Below are 26,894 nucleotides of genomic sequence, written 5' to 3'. Positions count from 1 at the left end.
TCCAGTTGTGTTCTTTATTGACAATCACGACTGTACTGTAAGCAAGTAGAAACCGTATCAGCCACCGATAAGTATAGTTTTCCATCTGGGCAAGCACAAATTTCATAAAGTCCTTCAGATCTCTCGGATTCTCCATTTGTTCCTTGAAGCAAATCTGGCAGTAGCAAATTTTGAGCATCAAAGACCTGCAAGGAAAAAGCACACAAATCTACTTGGTAGCGGTAGTATTAACAGAGAGAACTCCTGCCAAGTGGAAATATCAAAACTTTTTTTCAAATATAAAGGAGAGAGAGAAATGTTCAAAAACCACTGGTTTCCTTTAATTAATTATGAGCGATTTGATAAAAACTTTATTATGAATTTGCAAATGAAAGTTCAAAGTCTCCTTTTCATTATTCGATATCTCTTAATGAGCTAAAATCATATTTTATATATGTTGTGGTTCCGTCTGAGGCCCCTCCGGGAACGGCTGACCTTCTGTCGGTTTCCAGCTCAGAGGGAGAGGCTGAGGAACAGGAGGTGCAGACAGACGAGGAGGAGGAATCCCAGGCTGAAGAAGAGGGAGGACAGCCAGAGTCCCACCAGGGGGAGCTCTCCCCAGCAAGCAGCCTGGATTCCTTAGAGGAAAATGCACAAGCCATAATTGATCTGCGACAACGAAGAGCTACTCAGAGACGGAATCAATTGGCTAAGTACTTTCAGCATTAAAGTGGCAACAGCTGGGTTTGGGTGTGGTGCTCTTGGGAAAGGCTAAAAGGCAGACCCACCCTTCCTGGCTTGTGGAGTTTTATCTTTGAGAGTCGTGGGACCTGACTGTGAACTTTGGCGTCTTGGAATCCTGGTTTGTGCCTTTGACTATTGAAACCTTGGGGGGGGGGGGTGCCAGCAAGAAGCTTGCTGTATTGTCTGGACATCAGGACCCTGCTGTACCGTATTATAGCCTGTCTGTTGGGAAGAACAGGTTTTCCTCTGTGCTTATTTTTTCCAGTTATAAAATACTTTTGGCTTTTACCAGAGTGTCTGGCTGTTTTTTCCAGTTGGTGTTGAGGTCTGGGGGAACCCAGACAGAACAATATATAGACTGGGAAACCACTTTGAAAGCACTGTCAAATTGTTGATGTAAATCTCCTTCAGGTGGTGCCCCAAACCTACGAAAGTATTTCAGTTAACCCAAATAAATATGTTCCAGATTTTAAACATTTCATCATGCTGCTGCTTTCATTTATTTAAAACATTTATGTCCCCTATTTCTTCAAGGAGCTTAGAAACGAAAGAAGTATAATTTTTTCCACTTTTTTTTTTATTCACAGCAAACATGTCAGCCTGAGGACCAGAGTTTGGATCAAGGTTTTCTATTTCAGTATATTAAGAAGACAATGTTGTCTATTCTTAATCTAAAAGTCAATCGTTACGCCAATCAGCGTGTTTTGTTGACTGCATAATATACATAGAAAGTTTCTATTACAAATTTCTAATGCATATCTAGTGCATCATCCAGGGGGCTTTTATTGGTAAAGCAGAGATGCTTTGGGAGCCAGGCAGTTGATATGGGATTTTAAGAAGATGATGTGCCATTTCATAGGTTGGCTACTGCAATAGGTGTCATTGGTTACAAAATATTAATTCACCAGAAGAAAAACTGGTGAATTTGTCCTTCCAGTCATCTTAATTCATTTCTGCCTTTTTAATTTTATCTCTCCATTCAGCATTACCACGGCTTTAAAGTGTTCAATTAAATTGTGCAAAACATGAATCTTTCACTGAAACTGTGAAACTCTGACAATCATTAAACATTGTACCACATGATTCTTGACAAATGTATTTTTTCTTTTATGAACACCGAGATTATATGCACCAAAGACAAATTCCTTGTGTGTCCAATCACACTTGGCCAATAAAGAATTCTATTCTATTCTATTATGTTATACAGTGATCCCCCGATCATTGCGAGGGTTCCGTTCCAGGACCCCCCGCAATGAGCGGGTTTTCGCGAAGTAGCGCTGCGGAAGTAAAAACACCATCTGCGCATGTGCAGATGGTGTTTTTACTTCCGCCGCAGCAGCGAGGAGCCGAAGATTGGGGTTTCCCCTCCGCCCACGCAAACTCCTCGCTGCTGCCGCGCCCGCCGCTCGCCCGCCCTGAAAGGGAAAGCCCCCCCAGGCCGGCTCCGATTCCCCAGGCCGGCTCCGATCGTTTTAAAACAGGCGCGCCGCTTCTCCGCTGACTCCTGGCGAACTTCCCGGGCGAAGGGCGAAGGGCGGGCAAGCGGCGAACGGCGGGCGAACGGCGGGGTGGGCGGGCGAAGGGCGGGCGAGCGGCGAAGGGCGGGTGGCCGGGCGAACGGCAGGCGAGCGGGTGCTGGGGGGGCTTCGCCCTCCCGCCAGCAAGAGGGGGAAGACCCAGGGAAGCCGCCCAGCAGCTGATCTGCCCGGCGCCATCTACGCATGTGTGCCCATAGAAAAAAGGGCACGCATGCGCAGATGGTGTTTTGACTTCCGGGTTGAAAAATCGCAAATTAGCCTGTTCGCAATGGTCGGGAACGCAATAACCGGGGGATCACTGTATTATATTCTCTCTGCAGGAAATGTAAGGATTTCTGAGACATGAAAGTTTGACAAACTAAGTATTTTAAAATGAGAAATTAATAACACTAAACAGAAAACAGTGTATTTAAGCAATAAATATCCCAAGTTTCCTATCATCCTCTCTCCTGCATTTTGTTGACATTGATAATATCCTAAGAATTAAGCCTTAATATAAATTATATATTTCTAAAGGATCAAATAACCTTTGTCACAAATCTGAACTTTTGAAGGTCAGTTATCTAAAACTGGATCTAAAACTGATTGGACTCATGTAGCAATCACTCCCCTTGAATACCAACTGTAAATAGGAAATGTATTGATGTTAAATAAATCTTTTCACATCTTACCATGCCATCGGTACTATGGAAGGCGATATCCAAATGAGAGAGTCCGATAAGATCTCCATTTTCTGCTTTGATGCGAATTCCTTTGGGAGCATTCATGGTCAGAGATCGGGTTGGGGATTCAAGTCTGAAACCAATCATAAGAAGAGTTAGCTTAACATTACATTAACGTGTCTTCTACTTCAAAAGATGCATGTCTCTTCAAACAATAACTGGGTTTTATAATAACGTCTTCAAAGAGATTCTGGAGAGAGATTTCATCCTGCTATCTTAAATTCTTATGGTAAAATTATAATATCTACATTAATGTTCCTAGGAGGATTAATTAGTTCTGCAAGCCCGATCATCTTCTGTCTATAGCAGCAATTCTCAATCTGAGCAACTTTTAGATGTGTGGATTTTAATTCCCAGAATTCCCCAACCAGCTGGTCTATAGCATGGCAGCATAATCTGGCTTGACTAAATAATTCTACAATTGCAAAGGGTCAAATATCCCGTTTTAGAAACTAGACTCAAATTACACACTTGGCTATATTGAGACGAGAGGTGCAGCTTCTGTGGACTTGTATATATATTTGGAAGCAGTGACAAGCAAAATCAACGGGATAAGCCAGATTCATTTAATGACCACAATTTACTTAACAACTGCAATAATTCCTTTAACAACAGTGGCAAAAAAGTCCTTAAATCAGACATGATTCATTTAACAAGCTGCCTTGTTTATTATTATTATTATTATTATTATTATTATTATTATTATTATTATTATTATTATATTTGTATACCGCCCCTCTCCGTAGACTCGGGGCGGCTCACAACACAATAAAACAATTCATAACAAATCTAATAATTTACAATTTAAAATATTTAAAAAAAACCATTATTAAGCAGACATACATACAAACATACCATACATAAATTGTATAGGCCCGGGGGAGATGTCTCAATTCACCCATGCCTGATGACAAAGGTGGGTTTTGAGGAGTTTACGAAAGGCAAGGAGGGTGGGGGCAGTTCTAATCTCTGGGGGAAGCTGGTTCCAGAGAATCGGGGCCGCCACAGAGAAGGCTCTTCCCCTGGGGCCCACCAACCGACATTGTTTAGTTGACGGGACACGGAGAAGGCCAACTCTGTGGGACCTAATCGGTCGCTGGGATTCGTGCAGCAGAAGGCGGTCTCGGAGATAATCTGGTCCGGTGCCATGAAGGGCTTTATAGGTCATAACCAACACTTTGAATTGTGACTGGAAATTGATTGGCAACCAATGCAGACTGCGGAGTGTTGGTTGGTATTGTATTAACAATACAATAGTCCTAATTGTGGCTACACAGTTAAGTCATGGATTACCTGTGTTCCTTCTAGTCCTACTAGGCTGATTTAACAGAAGAAAACATATAACTCTTCCCTGGTAGAAGCTGAGACAGGAGGAGAACCTAGAAGTTAAAGCTACTGCCTTACAAGCAAACCGGAAAAGGTTCAAATGCCAGTAAGGGTATGGCTAGCTGATGAGAGCAAAATAGCTTGAAATAGATCTATACTAGACTCCCTTCCTTTTCATTATGACCAAAAATATGTTATACATATAGACTAAAATTAGTTGGCTATAAAAATTGAATGGCCCCTTGTGGCACCAGTGCCATAGGTTTGCCATCACTGTTTTAGATATTCTTTTCCTTGGAATTTTCAGTACTGTACTGTACTCCAAGTCTTCAGAGAGGGGAGGCATACAAATCTAATTAATTAATAATAATAATAATAATAATAATAATAATAATAATAATAATAATATATGGCTAAGTGAGAGCTGCTCCTAATTATCTGTGATACTACATAGATACTTAGGTTTTGGTTTTGGTTTTAAATTACTGAGTGGTTTGGTGATCTAGTGATGAAAATGCTTGCCTCCCGTTCGGAAGGTCGAGAGTTCGATCCTAGCAGCAGATATTTTCTCCTAGAATGCATAGAAAATATATCTGCTGTGAACTCCGTGCGGTGTCAGGAAGGGTAACCAGCCAGTAAATGCTCAGCCCTATCCAGTCGCCCTGATTCTACCTTGAATTAAGGGAATACAGGGTCATAAAAGGGAGTTTTACTTAGATTTTAAATTAGTTTTCAAAAACTAATGTGGCAATGTGGAATTTGATTCCTTTTTTCTCCCGAGTACTCCTTTTCCTATTGGGTTCTTCAGAATATTACTGATTACTTATCTTATTGCTCTACAAGTCTAGTGTTACTGATGGAAACCTCTCTCCCCCCCCGCCCAAAAAAATAAATAGTAAACATTTACTCATTTTGGAGAGAGATTCTTACTTAAGTGTTAGATTTTTAACATCAGCTCCCACACCTTGAACAAGTGGTGTTTCTACAGAATGTTCACAAATGGCACCTTCTGGTCCTAAAGTAAGGAGAGAAAAAAACCAAATTATTGTCACTTTTAAATGTCGAATTTGTTCTGATTTCTGTTAGAACTTTAGCAATTACAAATAACTCTTACTAAATGCAGTATTTCATAAACAAAGATACTCCATTTTTATTCCTCTTCTCTTCCGGATTCTGTTCTGCCGGGCTCTCGTAGGAGCCTCCCAAAAATTCAAGGGTACGAATTTCAGACACACACACATTTGAAAATTCAAAGCAATGTTCTTTATCCCAAAATTCAAAATAAACTAAGCACTCTTTTTTGTATTGCAAAGAGCACTCATCCCAAAACAACCAGGTAGTCTGTACAATTAACCTTAAGCAGTCATTAAGTACTTAGCTAGCAGCTGTGAAGTGAGAGAAGTGAGGCACACACACACACACACACACACACACACGTTGCTCTGCTTTGTTTTCAAAGGTGTGAAAAATCAACAAAGTCCAGAAAACAGCAACACAGGATTCCTGACGAACTGCGATCAGATACTCTTCCACAACAGCCAAACCCACATGCTGCTATTTATAGCAGCAGCCCTAATTACTGGAGCCCCACCCAAACACAGGTGGCCCCTCTTATCTCCTGTAATATGTCCTTACTTGGTCTCTTCTACGCATAATTCTGCGCTTGCGTGGATCCAAAACTTCTTCATCCGAATCAATGGAAGATAAGGGAGATTGACTGCCTGGGCTGTGTGCCAAGCCACCCTCTGACGAGTCACTCCCACCTTCTTCTTCGTCCGAGGAAACTAAACTCTGAACTGACTCTGTCTGCAATAACACAGGCCTGTGACATGTTGATGTTTCCCCTGCATCCACCTCCCCATTCCCTGGGGCAGGAGCTGGGCCAGAGCCAACCACAACAGATTCAAATACAGTTCATTCTAGCACATTGCTCTCAGCCCGTTATCTTTCTTAATTGCATTCCTTGCATTCTTTCTAGCCTTCTCCAGTTAACAAGATTTATGTACTCACAGCATGATTCTAAAACAGCAGAACTGACTGTAAATCAACACAGAATGCTTTTGCTTGCTTGGAAGCAGAACAGAAAACTTCCATCATTCACTCTGCAACGTTGAAACTCCACCCTTCTTCCCCACTGACCCCCTGACATACCAAATACATCACTACAGTATTTAAACCATTCTTCCTCTTAATATCTTCTTCCAAACACCTGTTCCTTGTGTTTTTGGACCCTTCTGAATTTAGGATTTACCCAGTGAATGTCTGATTCTTCCTCGCTAGATTCTGGACTCATAGCCCCACCCTGTTGCTGGCCTCCCATCTGTCCTACTACTGCCCACCACTAATTCATAAACACTATCTGTATCAGAGTCCTCAATTTCTTCATCATCCTCCAACTGACCAGGAGTATATACAACAGAATTAAATGCATAGTAGAAAAAAAGTTTTTTGTAACCAGCCAACAAAATATCCAAAGCTACCATCTTTTTTGGAGTATAAGACGCACTTTAGTTTTTGGAGTGGAAAATAGAGGGAAAAATATCTGCCTACCAGATATTCATCTGTCTAGTGTCCTAGTCTGGTCAGGTTCCGCACATTATTTTATTCCCTGGTTTGGGCTTAAAAACACCTTATTAGGAGAGAGTAACAATGACTGGGGGTGACTGCATGCCATGACACATTCCTTTTAGGTTCTCAAGGTTAGCCTTTGTTCACCATCTGGCCGGAAGTTGCTGGGAATTGAGGAGATGTATAGTTCATGTGATGGGTTTGTGGGAGGAGAGGAAAGGAAATGGACTCTATCCTGGGTGGAGATTCCCTCGTATCTTTAGATTTGGGTTTCTCCAGTTGTGCTAACATGGATCTGTTAATAAATTGGAACTTTGAACAAGGTGAAGCCATGGACTCTGATTTATTTCTCGGAGACTATTTGGAATGCTGAGACCTATATGTAAACTTGTTTGGCTGAAAAACCACAAAGTGTTCTCTACGTGGGATAGGGATTGAATCAGACAACTGTAACCTATTCAGTTCCGTATCTTCGCTCACTCACTGCACACTTCCGTCTAACCTTCTGTTGAGGGCCCAATATCCTATGATCCCTTATTAAGAAGCTGTAAAATATTTTGTGGGGTGGTTTTTTTCATGAATTCCCTCCGTAATTTGACAATGACACATTTCATTCCCCCAATCCTCAGAAGCCAATTTGCAAGTATGTAAATATAGTTTTAGAAATAAAGTACCAAAAATGATTTTAAAAATTCACTCCCACAAATCTGTTTGGTCCATAGATAGAAGATAGTTTCCAAGCCAAAGACTGGTGCATTATTGTCAAATCCAAAGATCTCATAGGTCTTTCACACTAGGTCATTCAATATGTTGCACAAACAATTCAATGCGGGCGCTTCACCCAACAGCCAAATCAATGAATTTACAACTTCAGTATTCAATTGAGCAATGTTGACTAATTTTGACTGTTAATTCTACGTCCACATCCCATAATTTTCTAAGTATAACAGCAGAAATGCTCTGCTATATCCTTGGTCTGGGAAGTTTTTTCAGATGATCTAGTGTTGCCAGTGATTTTCCATCCAATGATTTACCAGATCTGGCCAAGTTTAGTGTCTTCTTTTTTTAAAAGATGCTACCTAGCATCTAGTTAAAGATTAATTATAAATTTAAAAAACCCTAATTATCAATTAATCAAAATAAATATTTTTAGACCTCAATGTAAAACACAATTTTGAAGGTTTTTAATGTAACATTTTAACTAAAAATATCAGTAATAAAGTATTCAATGTTCTCTTAAATTCATTATTGGTATTCATTGGTATTTATATAACAATTTATCTTCACAATAACATTTTTTGTAGTTTTAGACTTGCAAACAAACCTGTGACTCGAAGTTTCTCTGTACCAATTGCAGTGTCATTATCATGCACAGTGAAAAGAGGTTTTTCATTCACAGAGTTTATCTGAAATTGTGGACTGTGAAACTCTACCAAATCCGGATCTAAAAAAGACAAAACATTATAAAATGGACTTTCTTTGTTTATGTTTAAAAAATACATAGCTAAGTATACATTCTCAATGATGCAATGTAATTGGGATGTTACATGTGTAATCTTATGCTCAGTGACTTGTGAGTAAGACTCATTATATTGATCAATCGATACATATATTGAACTACAGGCAAATTATTCATATGTTCATTTTTCCTTTTGCTGTGAGCCGCTCCAAGTCCTCGGAGAGGAGTGGCATACGAATCTAATAAATAATAATAATAATAATAATAATAATAATAATAATAATAATTATTATTATTATTATTATTATTATTATTGGTAATGACATAAAATAATTTTTCTTTATTTCAGGTACGTGACTAGCCAGGGCAATTGGTAATCCATATCAAATATTATATGAGATCATAAATATATATTAGATATTGTACAGAATCATAAAGAGATACACATTTCTTTCTTCGGATAGAAAGAAAAATATATTACACCTACCTACGCTTAATCTGCCTGTGACATTTCCATCACTATTGCGTGCATTCAAAGTCACATTATCAGAAGATAGCAAAAGTAAGGGTGAATCCTAGGATTATGAGAAAAAAAGAATGTAAATATTTAAGACATTTGGATAGACCTTACTGAAAAGAAATGCATACATTCATTCTTTTCCATCTCTTACAATAATATGTGATATATATCTTACATAACATACAATGATATATGATACAATGATATGGTATGGTATGGTACGGTATGGTATAGTAATGATAGGATTAAGACAGGACAGGATAGGAGCCGTGCTGGTGCAGTGGTTAGAGTCAATACTACTTCTGCAATTTAGCAGTTCAAATCTCACCAGGCTCAAGTTTGACTCAGTCTTCCATCCTTCTGTGGCTAAAATGGCTAAAGTGGCTAAAATGAGGACTGAGATTGTTGGGTACAATATGCTGACACTAAACCGCTTAGAAAAGAATGGAAAGCACTGTAAAGTGCTATATAAGTGCTATTGTGATTGGGTAGGATAGGATAGGATGGGATGGGTTGGGACAAGCAGGATTGTTAATTAGAATTCCTTACAAGGCTTGGCTGTATTCCTTTGTGTACTGTAGTTTGAATTTTTTAAATCTTCCTACATTTCACTTTTGCTTAGTTCTTGAAACTATTTTAATAGTGTAGTGATTTCTGACAGTCTCAAAATGGGTGAACACTGCAGTCAGGCGCTAGGGAAAGCAAGTAGGATGCTTGGCTGCATAGCTAGAGGTATAACAAGCAGGAAGAGGGAGATGATGATCCCACTATATAGAGTTCTGGTGAGACCACATTTGGAATACTGTGTTCAGTTCAGCTACAAAAAGATATTGATGAGATTGAACGGGTCCAAAGACGGGCTACAAAAATGGTGGAAGGTCTTAAGCATAAAACTTATCAGGAAAGACTTCATGAACTCAATCTGGAGGACAGAAGGAAAAGGGGGGACATGATCGAAACATTTAAATATGTTAAAGGGTTAAATAAGGTCCAGGAGGGAAGTGTTTTTAATAGGAAAGTGAACACAAGACAAGGGGACACAATCTGAAGTTAGTTGGGGGAAAGATCAAAAGCAACATGAGAAAATATTATTTTACTGAAAGAGTAGTAGATCCTTGGAACAAACTTCCAGCAGACGTGGTAGATAAATCCACAGTAACTGAATTTAAACATGTCTGGGATAAACATATATCCATCCTAAGATAAAATACAAAAAATAGTATAAGGGCAGACTAGATGGATCATGAGGTCTTTTTCTGCCATCAGCCTTCTATGTTTCTATGTTTCTATCCTCTGCCAGGGAATTTCAATGATGAATTTATCTAATTGATATTTTTATAATTTACATAAATTGGATATTAGTAACTTTCCAGGAACTAAACCACTAAAGAGATTTATAAATGAAGGCAAATTATTCATATGTTCATTTTTTTGATAATGACATAAAATTATTTTTAAATGCGAGGGCATTTCCAAGAAGCCTAATGCCTGCTTTCCATTGCTGCATAGGAAAAAAAATGTTTGCAGGGCCTAAGAAATCCTACCATCCTACATTTTTGCTCCGCCTTACAACATGGAGCAGAGACCTTGTGGGAAGAGAAAGAATGTTGCCATTTAAATTGCACATTGTATATATCGTGTTTGAATTATTTGTGGACCTACCAAGATTTTACTTCTTTTACATAAGTGCCACTTCAGTTACTGCCAGAGTTATAATACCTCATGGCTCAGTGGAGCATAACTTTTGATCACAGCTATTATTTTATCACCAAGTGTGTGTTTGAATGTCACATCAATTGGGCATCTACATTTAATTCACCTGCCTCTGTGGTTCTATTTAAAAGAAAAACCTCTGTTGAATTTAATCTGTATGTTCCACAAATCTAATCATTAGCAAATATAAAACCCAAGTAAATCATCCCTGATTTGATTTCAGATCGTGCAGAACGCGCCCGCGAGAGCCATCGTGGGGCTTTCAAGATTCGCCCACGTTTCTTCAACACTCCGTGGCTTGCATTGACTGCCGATCAGTTTCCGGTCACAATTCAAAGTGTTGGTCATGACCTTTAAATCCCTACATGGCATTGGACCAGAGTACCTCTGGAACTGCCTGCTACCGCACGAATCCCAGCAACCAATAAGGTCCCACAGAGTTGGCCTTCTCCGGGTCCCGTTGACTAAACAATGTCATTTGGCGGGACCCAGGGGAAGAGCCTTCTCTGTGGCGGCCCCGGCCCTCTGGAACCAACTCCCCCCAGAGATCAGAATTGCCCCCACCCTCCTTGCCTTTCGTAAACGTCTCAAAACCCACCTCTGCTGTCAGGCATGGGGGAATTGAAATATCTTCCCCAGGCCTATATAATTTATATATGGTGTGTTGGGTGCGTGTTTTTTAAATTATGGGTTTTTAACTTCGTATTATTAGATTTGTATTGTACATTGTTTCTATCACTGCTGTGAGCCGCCCCGAGTCTACGGAGAGGGGCAGCATACAAATTTAATAAATGAATGAATGAATGAATGAATGAATAAATCATGCTCATAGAACTGGTAGTGAAAAAATTTGGATTTCACCACTTCTCTTGCTAACACAGTTCAATTGTGTTAGCAAGAGAAGCATAGATGTGTAGCATTCCATTAGTAGACAAACAAACATTTGTGGTTAGATATGTTCAAAAAGCTACGGAAATAAATCTTGGTAGCACAAAAGAACTCTAAGAATGATACAAAATGAAAAAAAGAAAACACACATATTGATTAGCTGTGCTACTGAATCAGTCCAAGAATCGGCATTCTTTGTGTATGTTTGTTGAAATGAAAAGAGAAATTACAGAACTGAATATTTCTGGAATAATGCCAGAATCAGCAGGGGAAATAAACATCAGATTTGTGCTGTGCTTCAAAGTAAACGCCCCGAAGTATTTTCAGTCATATGATCTGCATTGCTGCTTTGAATCAGTTTTTTGCTTCAATTTCAAAGCAAAACGGCTTTGTAGGGCCGATTTTATTGAAATTCTATCAAATCAAAACAGGCTCTGCATAACTCTAGTAAATATGGCTTTTTTCCAGACAAACCACCACACATTTCTACCTGTATTTATTCAGAAATAAGCCTTGTTAAAATCAGTGGGATTTATCTTCAAATAGTTGTGCATAACATTGTAGCGTTACCTTTCTGGAGTGAATTTCTTTGACATATAAGGGATATAAAAATTCGGACTCTCCTTCCAGACGAAGCCCATCACTGTTAACCTGTAGGTATCCCATTCCAGTCTGCAAATGCAAAAGACATTTTAAATATCAAAAGCTACGGAAATAAATCTTGGTAGCACAAAAGAAAGTGTCATTGTCAAATTATTTTCAAAGATTCCACATTGGGGTGGGTTTTTTTTGCAAATTTTGTATGGTTTGTGCAAGGCAGACGTGTGATGAAAAAGAAATTGAGAAGACAAAGAATCCTCAAGCTGAGTATTGTATTGGCAGTTCTGTGTTAGCAAAAACTTCGGAAGAGAAGGATTTAGGGGTAGTGATTTCTGACAGTCTCAAAATGGGTGAACAGTGCGGTCAGGCGGTAGGGAAAGCGAGTAGAATGCTTGGCTGCATTGCTAGAGGTGTAACAAGCAGGAAGGGGGAGATTGTGGTCCCGCTATATAGAGCACTGGTGAGACCACATTTGGAATACTGTGTTCAGTTCTGGAGACCTCACCTACAAAAAGATATTGATAAAATTGAACGGGTCCAAAGACAGGCTATAAAAATGGTGGAAGGCCTTAGGCATAAAACGTATCAGTAAAGATTTAGTGAACTCAATCTGTATAGTCTGGAGGACAGAAGGGAAAGGGGGGACATGATTGAAACATTTCAATATGTTAAAGGGTTAATTAAGGTTCAGGAGAGAAGTGTTTTTAATAGGAAAGTGAACACAAGAACAAAGGGACACAATCTGAGGTTAGTTGGGGGAAAGATCAGAAGAAACGTGAGAAAATATTATTTTACTGAAAGAGTAGTAGATCCTTGGAACAAACTTCCAGCAGACGTGGTTGGTAAATCCACAGTAACTGAATTTAAACATGCCTGGGATAAACATATATCCATCCTAACATAAAATATAGGAAATAGTATAAGACTAGATGGACCATCCATGATGTCTTTTTCTGCCGTCAATCTTCTATGTTTATGTTTATGACTGTAAATAGACTGAAGGATGTTTTAGAAAGCAGAGAAAACCCTAGATGCGACAGTAAGAATATAAACAAAAGCAGCAGCATAAACCCAATTAAAGTGGGGGAAAAACCACTTACTGTTGAGAACCACATTACTTTAAGAATCCAAATTGTCAGAGCAAGATTCACAACTAGAGTGACGATCAGGAGGAGGAAAAATAAATATAGGCAGCGTTTTCTCCAGCCATAAATGCCAACATTGTAGACATTCTGAGGGTCTGGTCTCTGTATATCAGTCCCTGGTGTTGCTGAAATATACTCTTCCCGTACCATCTGCTAAAGGGAAAAAAAATAGCCAAAAATAAATATTTCAAAGAGAGGGTTTTATTTCAAATTTGAAAATCGAAGAACTAACAATCAGAAGCAGAATTTTGCACACTATATTATTCTGATGACAACACCCCCAAACAAAATAGTGAGGGATTGCCGATTAATTAAGTAATCAATCAATCAATCAATTAATTAATTAATCAATTAATTAATCATGTTTTAATTATTATAACAATTAATCAATTAATCAATTAATCAATTAATCAATTAATCAATTAATCAATTAATCAATTAATCAATTAATCAATTAATCAATTAATCAATTAATCATAATAATTAAAAACACGAAGTACCATATTTTTCGTAGTTTAAGACGCACCAGAGTATGAGATGCACCTCAATTTTAGAGGAGAAAAACAAGGAAAAAGTATTCTGAACCAAATGGTATAGTAATATATTATTGAATAAAATACCAGGGCAGCAGGATACATTTTACAACCATGTGTCAGCTGTGTTTCTCCCCAGCAATAATGTGGAAAGTAAGTTTGTGAAGAGCGCAATTACTGAAGTGGTTTTTAAACCTGCATGGTCCCACCACTGATACATACTGTATGTTTAAATTGAGCATCTATATTTGATGGCTAGGCATATTCAAAAACTATATGTCAGAAAATTATTGAGGCTGACTGGCATAAGTAGTTGGCCTTCCTAGGACCTGAAAGATGCAATATTAGGTACAAATGATAATGGGTCAGAAATATTTGGTGGCATTAAGAGAAGAATCTATAGATATACTGCCGTCTTAAGCATTGCAAACCCAGTCCTAGATATTCAAGGGACCTTAAACTGACAGTGTACAAACAAAAATAAATTATGGGGTAGCGTTTTTAAAAATAAATCATTAGAAAAAATTCCTAGATTATAAGTCACTTTCCTATTACCCCAGTTGGTCCCAGATGAATTTACAGAAACCTGAAGGGTGTCAGATTAAAGGAAGGTTCTTTAGATCAAAGATCTCCAACCTTGGCAACTTTAAGATTTGTGGACTTCAACTCCCAGAGTTCCTCGGCTTTGCTGGCTGAGGAATTCTGGGAGTTGAAGTCCACAATTTTAGATTATTCCCAATAAATGCAGGGATTGTGATCCACGAATGAGAACAAGTTTCCTTAAATTATAATATTAAAGTGCAAGAAGTATTTGTGGGACTAAAACGTAACTAATGCATCATGCAAGCTAGTTAACATGACCGACAAATAATACTTAGTCTCCATGAAAAGACAGCTGAAATTCTATGATTATATACCCAAGTCCTTATATGGCAGAAGTAACATGATCATTTTTTACCATAAAAGATCAGCCTTGCCTTGCAGTTGGAGCATGGAAAAAAACAAGGAAAAGAGGCAGCTCATTGCGTTAAAAGCACACTATTCACCCTCAAAGAAATAAGATTTGTAATTCTGATATTGCTTTGATATTTATTGCACTGCACATATGCAATGCCAAAGACACAAAGTTAGAGTCAGATGTTGCCACATTTACAGTTATTACAATCTAAATTACAAAAACAGTTTGTGTATTTTCAAGTTTTCAAGATGATAGGGAAAAAAAGACAGAACTGCAAGAATGATCATTTTAAAAAAAAACACAGCCTATTAATCCTTTACATTAATTGTTTCATAATTTGTAACACCTTTGCAAATAAAGTTTGCCTAGAAAACTTACCTTGGAAGATTTTAAACAACAGCAGAAATTGCAGATCTAACTCAGATCAAACGCCTTCAGCCTGACAATGATTTTCTACACTTGTACCCACGGTGGAAAATATTTTAGGCGTGGCTGAGCTTGTTTACATGTTTGGTCACATTTCATATTCCACCCCCCTTTCACTAGCGGCACAGGCAGGGCTAATTTTACTCTATGACAAACTAGCTGGTCCTGCACTAATGCTTTAGGAGGTGAAAGGCTGGATATAATGTGTATTTTCAAAATAGCACACACTGCTTATTGGAATGTTACTCACACTATCCTGAAGAGGGGAGAGGAAATCCCATCGAACTATTATCTATTTTTTAAAAAGAGAAAGGAAACACTTAATTTTGCTCATATTCCGTTTATTGAAATAAAAGTTCAGAGATTGTTGTATAAACATGCAACTGAACTTGAACAGGGCTGTCAAACTCCCGGGCACACCCACGCTCAGTTTAGTGAAGAGGGGGAGTCCCAATAGGTCACATGACACCACCATGACAACATCAGTTTGACAACCCTGATCAAGAAGTATATACTAAAAGAGGTAAAACCAAGGCTAAGAAATTAGGAAGCTCTGGAGAAAAACTATACAGTTTTTGAACTTAATTTGTTCCGTGACCAGTTCCTTAAGTAGAAAGGTTTGTAAGTAGAAGCAATTTTTCCCATAGGAATCAATGTAAAAGCAAATAATGCCTGCAAGCCCATTAGGAAAGAAATAAAAGCTTGGAATTTTGATGGGAGGAGGAGGAGGAAGAAGAGAAGGACAGTCGCTGCCGAAGTAAGGAGGTAAGGTGAGGGGAATCAAAAAATCCAAAACTTTAAGGCTTAAAAAAAAAAGAGGGACTCTGAGGCGGTGAGGAGGAGCATCTGCCTCCCATACACTGCACCAGAGAGAGAAACCCAGGCGGGCGAGAGGGGGGAACCTCCCGCTCCTTTGACCGAAAGGCGGCTGCTGCTGCTGCTACCTGCTTCCTCTTCCTTCCCATGCTGAAGGGCTCCCCTCTCCTCTTGCTTGCTCACTTTGTACCCGGCGCTTTGCCTTCACTGTGGTGACTCCTCGGTTTGGCTGAAGCTGAGTTAATCCGGCCAGGGTGAAGTGCCCCGTTTTGCTTTTCCGTGCCCAGATGCTCTGGGAGGCAACCTCATGCAGGGTGCATGGGAGGCAGCGCGAGGGAGTCACCACAGCAAAGTGGTTTATTCCCTCTCCAAGCACAAAAAGAAAGGGAAAACGCTCCGTTCGCTCTGGGCTGCCCAGAGCGAAGGGAGCATTTCCTTTCTCTGGGCGCTGGCAGAGGTTTATTCCCTTTCCAAATGCCCAGAGAAAGGAAAATGCGTTCTAGACTGCCAAAGCCTCCTTAAGCACCACCAAAAGGCTCCTCTGGCAGCCCAGAAAAGCCCGAGATGGCCGGGATTAAAGGGGGAATGGCAAGAAACTGGTTGGGCCATTGTGCTGCTCTCAAATTTCCTGGGAAATTTTTCCAGGCTCGGGTTCTTAAGAAGAGGCAAAAAAATCTTGAACACCCAGTTCTTATCTAGAACAGTTCTTAAAGGGTACCACTGTATTTGATTTAACTGAAATATATATTGAATGCAATTATGCTACAACCATTATTTCTTAATTTTCCTGTTTTGTTACATTAATATTTATTAATTTAGTGAGAAACCTTCTCAATTTGGAGCAATGTACATATGGCTGGGCAAGGGGTTGCAAACATTTATTTATTGAAGAAATTCATACAGTTTTTATCTAAGAAATCCAACCTTGAAGGCTCACAAGTGCCATATAAAGCATCATTAAAACACAATAAAAAGGAAGGAAGGAAGGAGGGAAGAAGGGAGGGAGGGAGAGAAGGAAGGAAGGAAGGAGAGAAGGAAGGAAGGAAGGAGGGAGGGAAGGAGGGAGGGAGAGAAGGAAGGAAGGAAGGAGGGAAGGAGGGAGGGAGAGAAGGAAGGAAGGAAGGAGGGAGGGAGAGAAGGAAGGAAGGAAGGAAAGAGTGAGGGAGAGAAGGAAGGAAGGAGGGAGGGAGGGAGAGAAGGAAGGAAGGAAGGAAGGAAGGAAGGAAGGGAGTAAGTGAGGGTGTGCATAGCTATCAACATTTAAGTACAAATTTTCCCTCCACTCACAAACACATACAATATATACAGAGAGACAAAATTATCTTAGCTTTCTTCCCTTTCTTTAAGCCAGGGGTGGGAATCTTTCAGTGGCAGTCCAGGATATCCAATTTGGGTGGTGGCTGAGTCTGTAATGATTGGGTAGATAATATAAAGTGGATAAAACCAAGATTTTCTCTGGATTTTTGCCTTGAAAGGCCATTGGGGGTGGGGCAAAATATGTGAGTTTTTCTATGAGCCATTACTACAAAGGTTTTCACACACCGAATCACACTTCAAAATGTCAGGTTACTAAATCTAATCTTTAGCAATAACTATAATAAAAATAGCTTCGGGGCTGCAAAAACAGGCTTTAGCATTTTTAAGAAGGACATTGGAAACACAAGAACCATTCCTTCTCAACAATTTATTAGTTTTCTACTCCCATGAGCAGCAGGAAAATTATAGTGTGATTTGCTCCGACAATGGGTAGGCTGACTGATGAAAACTCTTTTCTGCTATTAATGATACGCTACAAGGAAGATTCATTCCTGCCAATTCTACATACCACCTTAATGAAGGATAGGTACAAAGACTGGAAATGAGTTGGAATACATCGCTGTTCCCAAAATCTGCAACCAGGGTTGTTTTGGAGTTGAAGAGCAGTCGGGAATTTATTTATTTATTTTATTTTATTTATTCTTTGTCCAATATACAATACATATGGAAGAGAATAGACATTAAGTAATATATATATAATGATAGAAAGTAAAAAGAAGAGAAGTAGATGGGAGGGAGAGAATATATATGATATAAGAGATAAGGAGAGAATATATGATATATATATATATAGATACGGAGAGAATATATATGATATATGAGATAAGGAAAGACAATTGGACAGGGGACGAAAGGCACACTAGTGCACTTATATACGCCCCTTACTGGCCTCTTAGGAACCTGGAGAGGTCAATCGTGGAGAGTCTAAGGGAGAAGTGTTGGGGGTTGGGAGTTGACACTATTGAGTCCGGTAATGAGTTCCACGCTTCGACAACTCGATTGTTAAAGTCATGTTTTTTACAGTCAAGTTTGGAGCGGTTAATATTAAGTTTGAATCTGTTGTGTGCTCTTGTGTTGTTGCAGTTGAAGCTGAAATAGTCGTTGACCGGAAGGACGTTGCAGCATATGATCTTGTGGGCAATACTCAAATCGTGTTTTAGGCGCTGCATAATAAAGGTAAAGAATAAAGAATAAAGAAGATTGCGCTGGACAAGTGGGACATATGCAATTGCAATCTACAATCTATCGCTTTGTAAAGCCTCGGTAAGACCACACCTGGAATCCTGTATCCGGTTTTGGTCACCACGTTACAAAAAATATTTTGAGATTTTGGGAAAAGTACAGAGAACAGCAACCAAGATGAATAAAGGCCTGGAGACAAAAACATATGAAGAACGTTTGCAGGATTTGGGTTTGTCAAGTCTAGAGAAAAGAAAGACTTGAGGTGGGGACATGATAGCAGAATTCGAGTATTTGAGAGGTTACCACAAAGAGGCAGTAGGAAAAGCAAGTAGAATGCTTGGCTGCATAGCTAGAGGTATAGCAAGCAGGAAGAGGGAGATTGTGATCCCGCTGTATAGAGCGCTGGGGAGACCACATTTGGAATACTGTGTTCAGTTCTGGAGACCTCACCTACAAAAAGATATTGACAAAATTGAACGGGTCCAAAGACAGGCTACTAGAATGGTGGAAGGTCTTAAGCATAAAACGTATCAGGAAAGACTTAATGAACTCAATCTGTATAGTCTGGAGGACAGAAGGGAAAGGGGGGACATGATCGAAACATTTAAATATATTAAAGGGTTACATAAGGTCCAGGAGGGAAGTGTTTTTAATAGGAAAGTGAACACAAGAACAAGAGGACACAATCTGAGGTTGGTTGGGGGGAAAATCAGAAGCAACATGAGAACATATTATTTTACTGAAAGAGTAGTAGATCCTTGGACCAAACTTCCAGCAGACGTGATTGGTAAATCCACAGTAACTGAATTTAAACATGCCTGGGATAAACATCCATCCATCCTAAGATAAATACAGGAAATAGTATAAGGGCAGATTAGATGGACCATGAGGTCTTTTCCTGCCGTCAATCTTCTATGTTTCTAAGAGGAGAGGATCGACCTATTTACTAAAGCACCTGTAGGCGCTTTGTTAAGAAACAATGGAAGAAATTAAACCCAACATGGAACTAAGGACAAACTTCCTAACAGTGAGGACAATTAACAAGTGGAACAGCTTGCCTTCAGTAGTTGTGGGTGCTTCATCACCGAAGGTTTTTAGGACGAGACTAGACTTGTCGCTTGACTGAAATGGTATATGCAGTGGAGTCTCCAACCTTGGCAACTTTGTGGACTTCAACTCCCAGAATACCTCAGTCAGCAAAGTAGCCAAGGTTGGAGACCCCTATTCTAGGAAGTGACTCACCTGGCATCAACTCTTTTAATTCCAGAGAGATAACACCATCCTGTTACCTTTCTGGCAATCACCTCGAGGTTCGACTACTGTCATGCTCTCTACATGGGGCTACCTTTGAAAAGTGTTTGGAAACTTCAGATCGTGCAGAATGCAGCTGCGAGAGCAGTCATGGGCTTACCTAGGTATGCCCATGTTACACCAACACTCCGCAGTTTGCATTGGCTGCCGATCAATTTCTGGTCACAATTCAAAGTGTTGGTTATTACCTTTAAAGCCCTTCATGGCACTGGACCAGAATACCTCCGAGACCGCCTTCTGCCGCACGAATCCCAGCGACCGATTAGGTCTCACAGAGTGGGCCTTCTCCGGGTCCCGTCAACTAAACAATGTCGGTTGCCGGGCCCCAGGGGAAGATCCTTCTCTGTGGTGGCCCCGACTCTCTGGAACCAACTCCCCCCAGAGATTAGAACTGCCCCTACTCTCCCTGCCTTCCGTAAACTCCTTAAAACCCACCTTTGCCGTCAGGCATGAGGGAACTGAAACATCTCCCCCGGGCATGTACAATTTATGCATGGTATGTTTGTTTGTGTGTGTGTTTGTTAGTAAAATGGGGTTCTTTTTAAATATTTTTAATTATACAGTATTTGGATTTGTCATGAATTGCTATATCTTGCTGTGAGCCGCCCCGAGTCTGCGGAGAGGGGCAGCATACAAATCTAATAGATAGATAGATAGATAGATAGATAGATAGATAGATAGATAGATAGATAGATAGATAGATAGATAATTAATTAATAGAGTCAGGATATGGAATTGAAGCTATTGACTATTCCACCTATGGGAGATAAACCATTCTGGAAAAATGATAGGCTTTTATAGACAGTTAAACTGCATTAACAAGAAAGGTGCAGTTTTAAAGCTTCTTCTGACCTTAAATATAGAATTTGATTGTCAATATTGAAAAAAATATATAAATTACAATATACTTTGGAGAAACTGCAAATGAATGAAACAAGAAAAAAAATCAAATAAAAATATTCCCACTGTTCCCAATTATTTAACCAAACTGTAAAAAGACCACAAAAAGCTAGGAGAAATTCCCTGAAGATTCTCGATAAATAAAATGTTTCTTTTAATCACACAGGGAGGTTTGAGATAACTATCATTAAAGTAAAAGGGATCCAAATGAGATTCTCACCAAATTTGGCTGAAGTACACTGCTCAAAAAAATAAAGGGAACACTTAAACAACACAATATAACTCCAAGTAAACCAAACTTCTGTGAACTGTGAGACGCCCTGAGTCTAGGGGGTGGCATACAAATCTAATAAATAATAATAATAATAATAATAATAATAATAACAACAACAACAACAACAACAACAACTCAAACTGTCCACTTAGGAAGCAATGCTGATTGACAATCAATTTCACATGCTGTTGTGCACAACCAACGTTGTACAGAACAAAGTATTCAATGAGAATATTTCATTCATTCAGATCTAGGATGTGTCATTTGAGTGTTCCCTTTATTTTTTTGAGCAATATATTTTGGGAGTTGAAGTCCACAAGTTTTAAAGTTGGAGACCCCTGGTACAGATCTCCTGCTTGAGCGGGGGGGGGGGGGGGGGGGGGGGTGTTGAAGACCTCCGAGGTCACTTCCAGCTCTATTCTGATTGATTGATTGATGCCTCCAGAGGTACAGCCTCAGATGTTAACTCTCCTGAATCCCACAGCATCCTCAACCAGGAAGCCAGGACTTCTGCACTCTCCTGCAACCCTTAAAACTCACTTATATTCCAAGCACGCCTACGGTAGTTAGTGGGTTTTACTCCTCAATTAAAGTCCGCTAGGAAAGTCAAACGGGGCAGAAGGGACGGGGTTTCCTTTTACCTGCCCTTCCCACGAGCGTCTTCCTCAGGGGGCTTCAACTAGGGCGAGAGGAGTCATCGCATCTTTCTTCTTCGCCGGGCGAGACCGTGGAGCGCGCCTTAGGATCCCCCAGCCTTCCTCCGGCGGCGGTTCCTCGCCTTCGCAGCCCAAACGAGCAACAACCTCGGCTTTTCCGTCTGGTCGGCGCAGCTTCGCACATCGCGTAGGAAGGGAAACGCCCGCTACTCGCCATTGGAGAGACAGCAGGCGCCGATTCCTTTTGCCCCGCTGTTGCTCTTAGCCAGCAGAGTCCGGACGCGCAAATCTTGCTTTGCTTTCCTTTGCTTGCTTGCCTGCAAAAACAGAAGCGCCGTTAGTGGTTTAAAGCCAACGGAGCCAGCGGTTCTGGAGAAAATTCACCTTTGTCCCTTAACAATCCCAAAAGTACTTTTTCAATAGGCATTTGGTTTTTCAGAATAGGAAAACAATTGCTGCCAACCCATTGAGGACCTGTATACTGCAGAGTCAACATGGGTTCATAACTTATGATGGTCTGGATAGATTTTAATTGAGGAACGGATCCGTGGTCAAGGAATGAAGAACTACACCGAAGTCACTAAATTGTCTTTAATGCTAATCTGTGTAAATATAGAAACCTAGAAAGATAAATTGCTCACCCTCCTTTATAGTGAATTCATTAAAGCAGTAGCTGTCTGAACAACTTAAAATATAATCTCCCCAAGTTTCTTGTCACCAGGTCTGAATTGCCAATTAACTTTCCTTCTGTCTCTTGATTGCTTTTATCTTCTTTCCCTTCCCAATCCCTTATTGTTTTAGGGTTGAATGGGTTTTATGGATTTCTAATGGATGTGTATTTTAAGCCTTCTAGAGACATAGAGACCTACCAATCTTTGAAATAAATCAGTAAAAGTACATGTATAAATTGGATCCTAGATCTGAATGAGTGAAATATTCTCATTGAATACTTTGTTCTGAACAAAGTTGAATGTACACAACAGCCGCCCTAAGTTTTCGGAGAAGGGCGGCATACAAATCTAATTAATAATAATAATAATAATAATAATAATAATAATAATAATAATGTATACACATGATGCTGTGGCACAGATGATCCATTGGAACTTGTGCCGGAATTACCATTTACCAGTGGCAAAAAACTGGTGGGATCATAAGCCCGAAAAAGTGATCGGAAATGAGCAAGCAAAACTACTGTGGGACTTCTGACTTCAGACTGACCGAATTCTGAAGCATAACACACCAGACATTGTGATCGTGGAGAAAAAGAAAGTATGGATCATCGACATCGCAATCCCAGGGGACAGCAGAATTGAGGAGAAGCAGCTAGAGAAATTAGTGAAATACAAAGATCTAAAAATCGAGCTGCAACGACTCTGGCATAAGCCAGTGAAAGTTGTCCCAGTGGTACTTGGCATGCTGGGCGCAGTGCCAAAGGATCTCAGCGGACATTTGAAAACCATCGGAATTGACAAAATCTCCATCTGTCAATTGCAAAAGGCTGCTTTACTGGGATCAGCAAACATAATTCGCTGCTACATCACGCAGTCCTAGGGGCTTGGGAAGCGCCCGACTGGTGATGAAATACGAAATCCACATAGTGATCTCATTTGCTGTGTTGTATTGACATCATAATAATGTGAAATTGATTGTCAATCAGTGTTGCTTCCTAAGTGAACAGTTTGATTTCACAGAAGTTTGATTTACTTGCCATTATATTGTGTTGTTTAAGTGTTCCCTTTATTTTTTTTTGAGCAGTGCATTTAGCTATATATAAAACAATATTAATTAACTGTGTGCTGTGTTTTTTGCTCCTGGGTTTATCTCATAATTCTAATCACGCTGCCTAAACTCTGACAATCTTCATAAAGCTAAAGGAAGTTCCTGTACTCACAGGACCCTTAAATTATTTTATATTGTATTCAAGAATCAAATTTTGAACTTAATTAATCTTCATCACTTTCTAGTCTTAAGATCAAACGTAGAATCTCTTGTCAGTTTAATTTTTTTTTCTCCACAAAATACAGGAGGATTTCAAGTGGAAACCAACAATTAGTACCAGGAATGTGAAATCCCTTCCTTCTTCATATAAAACGATCTGTGGTCGGGCACAGTAGTTTCAATGTTTATTTCAAACAACATTGATGTTTCTCTTGAGTGCACACTCCTGCTGACTTTCTGATTCAGTTCAGTAGTAATTCATGGAAACTATTAGTTTTGCCTACCAATGTTTCTTGACGATCCAGCCAGAATTCATAATTAACAACTACTCAGTATTGCAGATTATTTCCCATTGTAGCTCTGCTATGCAGTCATCCAGTATTGAACTTAATGGAACCATCATCAATTTTATTATAACCATTTAAACCAAAAGGAAGGCCCAGTTTGGTGTGATGGTTAATGCACCAAGTTAGAAACTGAAAAACTATGAGTGCTGGTTCCGAAGGTGCTTTGTCAGGAGACAACTGGACTTTTTGGCTTTTTATTATTTATTTATTTATTCATTCATTCATTCATTCATTCATTCATTCATTCACTCACTCACTCACTCACTCACTCACTCACTCACTCACTCACTTACTTACTTACTCCAATACACAATGAGGGTTTTAGTGGGTATATATCTATATACACATAGTAAAATACATGATGAACATTATAGAGGAGATACTCATAGTAAAATATATCTAAGAAAGAATAGAAAAGAAGATATAGTAATAGAACATATCAATGAAAGAATAGAAGAAGAGATATAGGAATAGAAGAAAGGTATAGGAGATATAGGAGAACAGTAAGACAGGGGACGGAAGGCACTCTAGTGCACTTGTACTCGCCACTTACTGACCTCTTAGGAATCTGGATAGGTCAATCATAGATAATCTAAGGGTAAATTGTTGGGGGTTTGGGGATGACACTATGGAGTCCGGTAATGAGTTCCACGCTTCGACAATTCGGTTACTGAAGTCATATATTTTACAGTCAAGTTTGGAGCGGTTAATATTAAGTTTAAATCTGTTGTGTGCTCTTGTGTTGTTGTGGTTGAACCTGAAGTAGTCGCCCAGGATTGAAAGTCTAGTCTCGTATGGTATTCTGTTTCGAATGGAGGAGTGAAGGGCTCTTCTGGTGAAGTATCTTTGGACATTTTCAAGGGTGTTGATGTCTGAGATGCAATACGGGTTTCAAACGGATGAGCTGTATTCGAAGATGGGTCTGGCAAAAGTTTTGTAAGCTCTGGTAAGTAGTGTGAGATTGCCAGAGCAGAAGCTACATAGGATTAGGTTTACAACTCTTGAAGCCTTCTTGGCTATGTTGTTGCAGTGGGCTTTGGCACTTAAATCTTTTGTTGTTAGTATACCGAGGTCTTTAACCGAGTGGGGATTATCTGTGATAATTTGATTATTCAGTTCGTATTTGCAGTTCAGATTCTTTTGCTCAATGTGTAGGACAGAGCATTTGCTAGTTGAGATTTGGAGTTGCCATGTGTTGGACCACTCAGAAACAGAGTTCAGGTCTTTTTGAAGACGCTTCTCTTCTCATTCAAGAAGCTTCTTCAGTTCTCAGAAAGCATGGGGTAACCATGACCTGGATGACTTAGAATTTCCATGGACATTTAGCTATGAGTTCTAGTCCCTCCTTAGGCATAAAACCCGTTTTATTAAGTGGAAAAACTATAATTAGGAGCCTCTTAAGTTTGATACTGACAATTTTATTTAATCATCTTTGGAGAAAAGGTCTCCTGGTGATGATAGAGGAAAAAGAGAAAGCAAAGCATTCATAGAAGAAACATAGAAGACTGACGGCAGAAAAAGACCTCATGATCCATCTAGTCTGCCCTTCAACTATTTCCTGTATTTTTATCTTAGGATGGATCTATGTTTATCCCAGGCATGTTTAAATTCAGTTACTGTGGATTTACCAACCACGTGTGCTGGAGGTTTGTTCCAAGGACCTACTACTCTTTCAGTAAAATAATATTTTCTCATATTGCTTTTGATCTTTCCCCCAACTAACTTCAGATTGTGTCCCCTTGTTCTCGTGTTCACTTTCCTATTAAAAACACTTCCCTCCTGAGCCTTATTTAACCCTTTGACATATTTAAATGTTTTGATCATGTCCCCCCTTTTCCTTCTGTCCTCCAGACTATACAGATTGAGTTCATTAAGTCTTTCCTGATACGTTTTATGTTTAAGACCTTCCACCATTCCATTACTAACCTGAACTTTGAGTTCTTTGGAAAAGTTGGATCATTAGGAAGAAAAACAGAACTGTAAGAGAAAGCCATAGTAAAAGAATGTAATTATTTTTTTATACCTCGACTAGACATTAAAGTCAGCCTGTGGATGCTGTGAAGTCCTCACCTGCAATTTCTTTTCACTTCATCCTATATCAGATCATTTTTCCTCCATTGCTCTTGGTGCATTGCAGCGAGCTCAGCAAACTGGAACATCTGAGGGAATTAAAATAGGTGAAAGAACTCTTGAGATTACATTTTAAATTTGGAGTTTGAACCAAGTATTAATAGATTCCATCATTTTTACCTACTCTGCTATTTCTTACTCCTGATTTCCACCACTCAAAGCCGAGAAGCGCGGCGAGATAAAAGGTTATTCCTCGCATAAACAAGACGAGCATCTTCAAAACATTTCCCAACAGTACAAGATCCACTGTTTCAGCAAGGTCATTTCCTGTGAGAAAAGGAAGATGCTGGCAATGTGAGATAATTTGTGTGCCTCCTCCACACCCACCCCCCAGAATTACTAGGACAAAAATAAGACATTGAGTATCTGGAGCAAACTTGGCAATCAGAGATTGCACAGTGCTGTTTAGAATAGTCAGGGGTTACAGTGCACAAGCAATTAAGCAGGTGTGATTGTTTTATGTTTCCACAGCAACACAGTTAAAAAGAAGAAACAAGATCGAAATAATACCAGCAGGCAGAACAACCAGGCAGAGGAAGATTTTTAAAATCTCTCTCTCCCACTCCCTCTCTCCCTCCCTCCCTCCCCCTCTCTCTTTAATAGAATAGAATAGAATAGAATAGAATTTTTATTGGCCAAGTGTGATTGGACACACAAGGAATTTGTCTTGGTGCATATGCTCTCAATGTACATAAAATAAAATATACATTTGTCAAGAATCATGTGGTACAACACTTAATGATTGTCATAGGGGTCAAATAAGCAATGAAGAAGCAATATTACTAAAAATCTTAGGATATACGCAACAAGTTACAGTCATACAGTCAACATGGGAGGAAATGGGTGATAGGAATGATGAGAAAAACTAGTAGAATAGAAGTGCAGATTTAGTAGAAAGTCT

At 39.4% G+C, this 26,894-nt stretch overlaps 1 protein-coding gene across 4 annotated transcripts; it reads right to left on the bottom strand.

Annotated features, from left to right (window-relative positions):
* On the bottom strand, nt 1-21,892 carry SGCG (sarcoglycan gamma). 4 transcript variants are annotated; one of them, XM_070749785.1, is made up of 9 exons: nt 21,561-21,892; nt 15,370-15,411; nt 13,158-13,352; nt 12,028-12,129; nt 8,824-8,911; nt 8,202-8,321; nt 5,240-5,324; nt 2,933-3,056; nt 1-185 (listed from the first exon to the last, which is right to left on the bottom strand). In XM_070749785.1, exons 3-9 carry the CDS (start codon nt 13,350-13,352, stop codon nt 15-17), a joined length of 885 nt encoding a protein of 294 aa, XP_070605886.1. In that variant the 5' UTR covers nt 15,370-15,411; nt 21,561-21,892; the 3' UTR covers nt 1-14. The 4 variants fall into 4 exon arrangements, with proteins under 4 accessions (XP_070605886.1, XP_070605884.1, XP_070605883.1 ...); XM_070749783.1 differs by lacking the exon at nt 15,370-15,411 and having other exon boundaries at nt 13,158-13,355; nt 21,561-21,716; XM_070749782.1 differs by lacking the exons at nt 15,370-15,411; nt 21,561-21,892 and adding an exon at nt 15,072-15,151 and having other exon boundaries at nt 13,158-13,355.
* Nucleotides 21,893-26,894: the final 5,002 nt, after the last annotated feature.

The sequence above is a fragment of the Erythrolamprus reginae genome, chromosome 4 (assembly GCF_031021105.1).
Source record: "Erythrolamprus reginae isolate rEryReg1 chromosome 4, rEryReg1.hap1, whole genome shotgun sequence".
Classification (NCBI taxonomy): domain Eukaryota; kingdom Metazoa; phylum Chordata; class Lepidosauria; order Squamata; family Dipsadidae; genus Erythrolamprus; species Erythrolamprus reginae.
Note: the sequence above shows the minus strand (reverse complement) of the source record. Positions and strands in the feature narration are given on the sequence as shown.